The sequence below is a fragment of the Morone saxatilis genome, unplaced genomic scaffold (genome assembly GCF_004916995.1).
Source record: "Morone saxatilis isolate NCDOM2014 unplaced genomic scaffold, NCSU_SB_2.0 Contig1, whole genome shotgun sequence".
In the NCBI taxonomy this organism is placed as follows: domain Eukaryota; kingdom Metazoa; phylum Chordata; class Actinopteri; family Moronidae; genus Morone; species Morone saxatilis.
Window position 1 is genome coordinate 21,029,354 of NW_023339651.1, and position 5,459 is coordinate 21,034,812.

Genomic DNA, 5,459 nt, shown 5'->3' on the forward strand with positions numbered 1-5,459 from the left:
AACTCATTCATATACATTCACACAGTATCTGGAGCAATTCAAGGTTCAGTATCTTGCTCAAGGATACTTCAACATGTGGCGGGAGGACACCGGGGATCGAACCGACAACCTACTGATCAGTGGACGACCCGCTCACGTGCATTGACCAGCCTGTACAGAGACCTCTCCTTAAACCTGTGGTCACTGATCATATCTGGCAACCCCCGTTACAGTTAGAGATGCTGCACACTGGGCGGATGGACACTGCTGTCACTTTTTAACTACTTTCATTCAGACATGCAGAAAAAGAAATTATTCAAACTTTATTGATCTGTCTGAATAAAAAATTACAGTCTATAAGCACACAAGTGCATTTGAAATAGATTGCCCTTTTTATTGCATGCTCTATCAGTAAACCACTTGTCGGATGATCACCAGCATCAGTAAAGCAGTGTGTGGAAGTATTCTGTGTTCCAGACGGCAAAATGACAGACAAAGATGAGGCAGTTTGCTGACTTTGCAAAAAGCAGCTGCCTTACTCTGCAACCACAAAAAACCCGTGGAGCAACATCAACTGTACAACCTCGTCTGACAGTCACTCAGACTGCCTACTTTGAACCACACTCAATCTCCTGAGTGGAACCGGTTCAAGAACCAGAGCTACTTTGGTGGAAAAGGGGTCCTTCCTGGTCCACACTTCTCTTCGCAGTAGTTCCTGTTTAGAGCCACAAATGCAGTGTTTTTGAACCATTCATTTTACCTCTGCTGACTATCTTACTATCACATTTGAGCTTTAACTAATCATTCATGTATGCACATGCTACGTGCATGAACATGACGACATAGCAGGCTGACATTGAAACAAAATATTACAGGAAATGCAAAACCTTAAGTTAGGTTTCAGCAGCCTCAGATTTTGGTATTTTCATTTCAGTGATGTAGTATTTAGATTCCTGGGTGTACCACTAAAGTCAGCTCTATAATTTGAGAACCAGTGTTGTAAGAGAAACTATGGTGGCTGCAAAACACAAAAGGCCCTATCTAGAGCCAGTGTTTGGTTTGTCTGTTTTGAGCTACTGTAGAAACATGGTGGTTCAACATGGCTGACAGCCCCCTGTAGAATCAAAGGATGTCTGAAAATAACTATAAGCTTCTGCAAGTAACCAGACAGACAGGCAAACTGCTACGGTTATAAATCAGCTGTACACTACCCCACTACCTCCCTGTCTGTGACACTTACAGTATTCAGTCCTGTATACTCCTATAGAACTTCACACATTGTAACTTCACTTTGAAAATTCCACCACCGATGGCACTTATCAGTGGTGTATGACCCATGACCCTGATGCTAACTAGGCCATGAAACAATCCCACAGTAATAAGCTCTGAATAATATGAAAACCACACAGCGAGCGCAGAAAATAGCTCATATGCTCCGAGCAAGGAACAATGGGTTGTGTGACGGGAGTGATCAAAGTGATGACAGATGAGAGAAAACAATGTCAGAATCCAGATTAGTAACAGCCCTCATTAATACGTGCACTGTGGAGTTCAACGTCAGGGCTGCTGTGGTTGTTCAGAGAGGAGACATATTTGTGAAAAGTCATTTTTGAATGGATTCTTCTCCTCTGAGAGAAGACCAACGGCTACAATGTTCCTTCTGTCACTCCCTGTGCATATGTGGGCTGGCATATGGAAATACATGCATTCCAGCCCAATTTCTTATTGTCCCTCTGCCCACCCACCCGTACCTCATCTCTGCAATAGGGGGGGGGTTAAAACTGTCACAGCAAAAATATGTGCTGCATTCCCTGGAATGGTGGAGAAATTATTCAGTTATTTGCAGAATGTAACTTACGATCTGCTGCGTTGAAGACATGACTCTGAATCTGGTGTTAGTTATTAGACAGATTTGTGTTGTTTCTGCAGTTGCCTCGCTCTGCTTTCAAACTAAACAGTGCACTTGAAGCCATCACTTATTCATAGATTAACATTGTGTGGTTGAACAGCCTGCAGCTTGCACTTTTGTTTCGAGCTAGGGGAATTTGACAAGTTGCATAAGACGTGGACAAGTGCATGAGGACATCTCCAAAAAAAACACTCTTGAGAAGCTATGCCAGCAGTTAAAGTCCCCCTCCAGTCAAAAATCTGTTTCCTCCAGTCCCTCCACACGGTTGTTTGAGCTTCACTGTGCAAAGTGATGTTTGTGCAGAGTTTGACACTAGAAGGATGTTTTATTACGTTGATCTGTTAAAGTGGAAAGTTTCCCTGTATGCAACTTGTTCAGTGTGATCCACTGAGGCCTAGTATGGGAGTCTGGATAAAGAATATGGCCCAATGTATGTCCATGTAGAGAACTTACATACATAGCCTACTCAGAACCATGAGTGATGAATCATGGTGACTTGTGGGGTGTACTGATACAAGGAGACCACTGAGATGATTTATGACAAGTTTGTTCAAGCTACTGACATACCTTTGGATCTTTTGCTGGCACTTTTTTTCTTTTTCTAATTTTTTGCTCTTTTTGTTTAAAATATTCAGATTTTATTTTTTGCCTCCTGAAATGTTTTATTCCTGGTTCCAGCCATAAAAGGCACTTTGTAAAAGTGTTTGTTTTGGACTTTGCAAAACACTGTATAAATAAAGTTGATTATTATTATTGTATTATGTGTCTGGAGGGGGTCTTTAAGTAGGAATACTGGGCTTTAGTGTGGAAACTAACACTTATACAATACAAACTGCAACACAATCAGAGGCTGTAAGGGTTATATGAAAAAAATATAATAATTGAGTGTCCCTTTAAGTTCAGTAAAGGGTGTGTAAAAGCATTTGAGGCTGCGTTTATATGGAGATGCCATATGCTAACGTTATATCACCACACACACTCACTTATTACAGGTTCACAGAGCATACACTTTAGCTAAAGTGAAGATTAGCACCTCGTATGTCTATATGGTTGCTGGCACCCGAGAAACAAACAAAAGAAACCCAGAAGTGAACAGAATAATAAAAACACAAAGTAACGAAAAAAAAGTCATGACTTAAAGACGAGAAAAGCACTCATAAACATTGTAACGAAATATTCAGTTGTGACTTACTTCAGTGTCTGAGTGAGGTGGAATCCCAACAAGGCAAAAAGTAACTCCATTCATTGGTTTCTCAGCGTGTGTAAACCGGAACAAAAGAAACGTTTTACTCTTCTGTCAACATTGTGGACATTTCTCTCAAGTCCCGTGGCTGATAGCGGCTCCAGTGCGGACCGACTGTCCGCCTGTCCCTCTCTGTACAACGTAAACAGCCCGCTGCCAGCCAGCAGCGTCACGCGGCCATATTAAGGCACAGCAGTACCGGAAATCGGGGTAGTCGGACTTCAAAATAAAGGCGTCAAAGTGCTCGCCTTTGGTTTGAAATTTTTTTTTTAATGATTTCCATCATTACAAAATGATCACGTTAAATGTTGTTAATGTTTCCATACACTTACATCATCAGGGTGCGAATTAACTAATCTTAACACTATAGCCGCCATTAACGAAATTTCCCGTCATTTAAGACTAAACGTTTCCCAGCAATTGACGAGATATGAATGAATGACTGATGACATTTCAGCAGAATTAGGGAGATGTCCTTACATCGTTAGGAACGTTACACTTCCACTCAAACAGAATATTATTTTATTTATTTTATATAATAGTTGTTAGTTAGTAACAAAAATAGTCAAGTGCAGATACAAAATGAATAAACAAAGTTAGAATAAAACATTTTTTTAATAAAAATTGAGGCTCTGTTCTGTCTTTTGATATATTCACTGTTCCCATATTCATTGAGCATAATATTCTGTGGGTCTTGAAAAATTAGTGAATATGATCAAAAATGCTTGTCGTGGCTGGCAACTTATAAATAATACTTTGGCAGGGAAAGTTTTAATAAGACATGAGCCTGAAAACATGATTTGTGAAACTGGGGGACCCCAGTCAAAAGCAATTCTGCCTATGCAGTTTTAATCAATGGAACTTTTTATGAAGTTCATGTTTGTCATAGGTCCAAATTCAAAGAGGTACTCCACCCTGAAACGTGTTTTTTGAGCTGTAAACCTATCAAATAATATGACTGTACTGTGATGAAACCCATTAATGCTGGTGTTAAAAAATTGACATTACCAGATTTATGAAAATCTGCATTTCATGGGTTAAAAATGACTCCACATGTCCTCTGTTGTTTTAAATCACCCTGAATCTTGTGAGTGCAATGCTGAGAAGCAGCTGCTAAGCTGGCAGGTGTAACTTTAACATAAGACTGCAAGTTCATGTGGTCAGTCCACCCCTGCCTCCTGTTTCATTACAACACTGTAATGCGATGAGTTATAAGTTTATAGTAGGTATTTTGTTTTCACAGTACAAATACAAAGTACAAAATTAGTTCGACTTAAAATTACTAAAGCTGACTTATCAAGAATGTTTTTTAACTTACAAAATTTAGTTAGTTTTACTTAAAAGTTTCAATGTAGTCAGTTTCATACATTTTTTTAGTTAAATTAACTTATCTGGTTTTACAGTGAATGCTTTGGAACTGGCTCCTTCATGTAGCCTATTCCAACTCTCATTGTGCAAAACTGAGCATGCTAATTCAGCAACTGAGACATAAAAAGCCACTCTTGTACATTGAGCCACTGGGAAAGGCAATAGTAACTCTTGATCACAGGCAATACACACCGTTTTCTATTAAAAAGGGTGACATTAGGGGTGTAATATATCGCAATATATTGAATAGTAGTAGATTTCCTATATTTTCAGGCAGCATGTGGTAATACGGGTATAGGGACTATAACAATCTAAATTCTGTCTCCAGAGCTTGCATCCATATGTCAAGAGTTTTAAAAAACTACTAAGTGGAACCTTGATTTTATATTACTTTGTCAAACTACTACTTACAAGGTTAAGGATGAACTTCGCTCCAATCTAGAGCAAATACTAGAATATGAAGAAAATGAGTGGCGTAATATTTTTAATATTTTTTTCCCCCTCTTTCCACTCGTCAGATGATTACATGGGAGCAAAGGACTGCAAGCAAGAGCCAATATTCCATATATTTATACGTTTCACCCTAACAGATGAAAGGAACATTTTTGTGCTTGAGGCTACAAACATGTGAATTTAAGTCCGGATGTGCCCAGGCTGAAAGGAGAATTTGAATGTAGAGGGCTTATTACTACACGTGAGGAAATAATCAATCATGGACAGATTGATACTTCAGTGCCTAACCTACTTTTTCACACATACACACCACACACACACACACACACACACTATAGGAGAGGACTTGCTCTGTCAGATGTCAATAATGTATATGGACACCGTACATTGACTGTTACAACATGCCTTCATATTCTATGGTCCATATAACTCCAACTGATTTTAAGTCACTGCACACCCGATATCCATCCACACAGTACCGCCTGACTGGACCTCTTCTCAGCCTGA

At 39.5% G+C, this 5,459-nt stretch overlaps 1 protein-coding gene across 1 annotated transcript in view; it reads right to left on the reverse strand.

Moving 5' to 3' along the window:
* LOC118334407 (rho GTPase-activating protein 23-like) overlaps positions 1 to 3,272 on the reverse strand; it is a 47,192-nt gene extending 43,920 nt beyond the window's left edge. Inside the window, exon 1 of the mRNA XM_035670312.1 lies at positions 3,081 to 3,272. Within this exon, the coding sequence (XP_035526205.1) occupies positions 3,081 to 3,134 (54 nt within the window). The 5' untranslated portion in view covers positions 3,135 to 3,272. The remainder of the gene's footprint in view (positions 1 to 3,080) is intronic.
* Between the last annotated feature and the right edge of the window lie 2,187 nt (positions 3,273 to 5,459).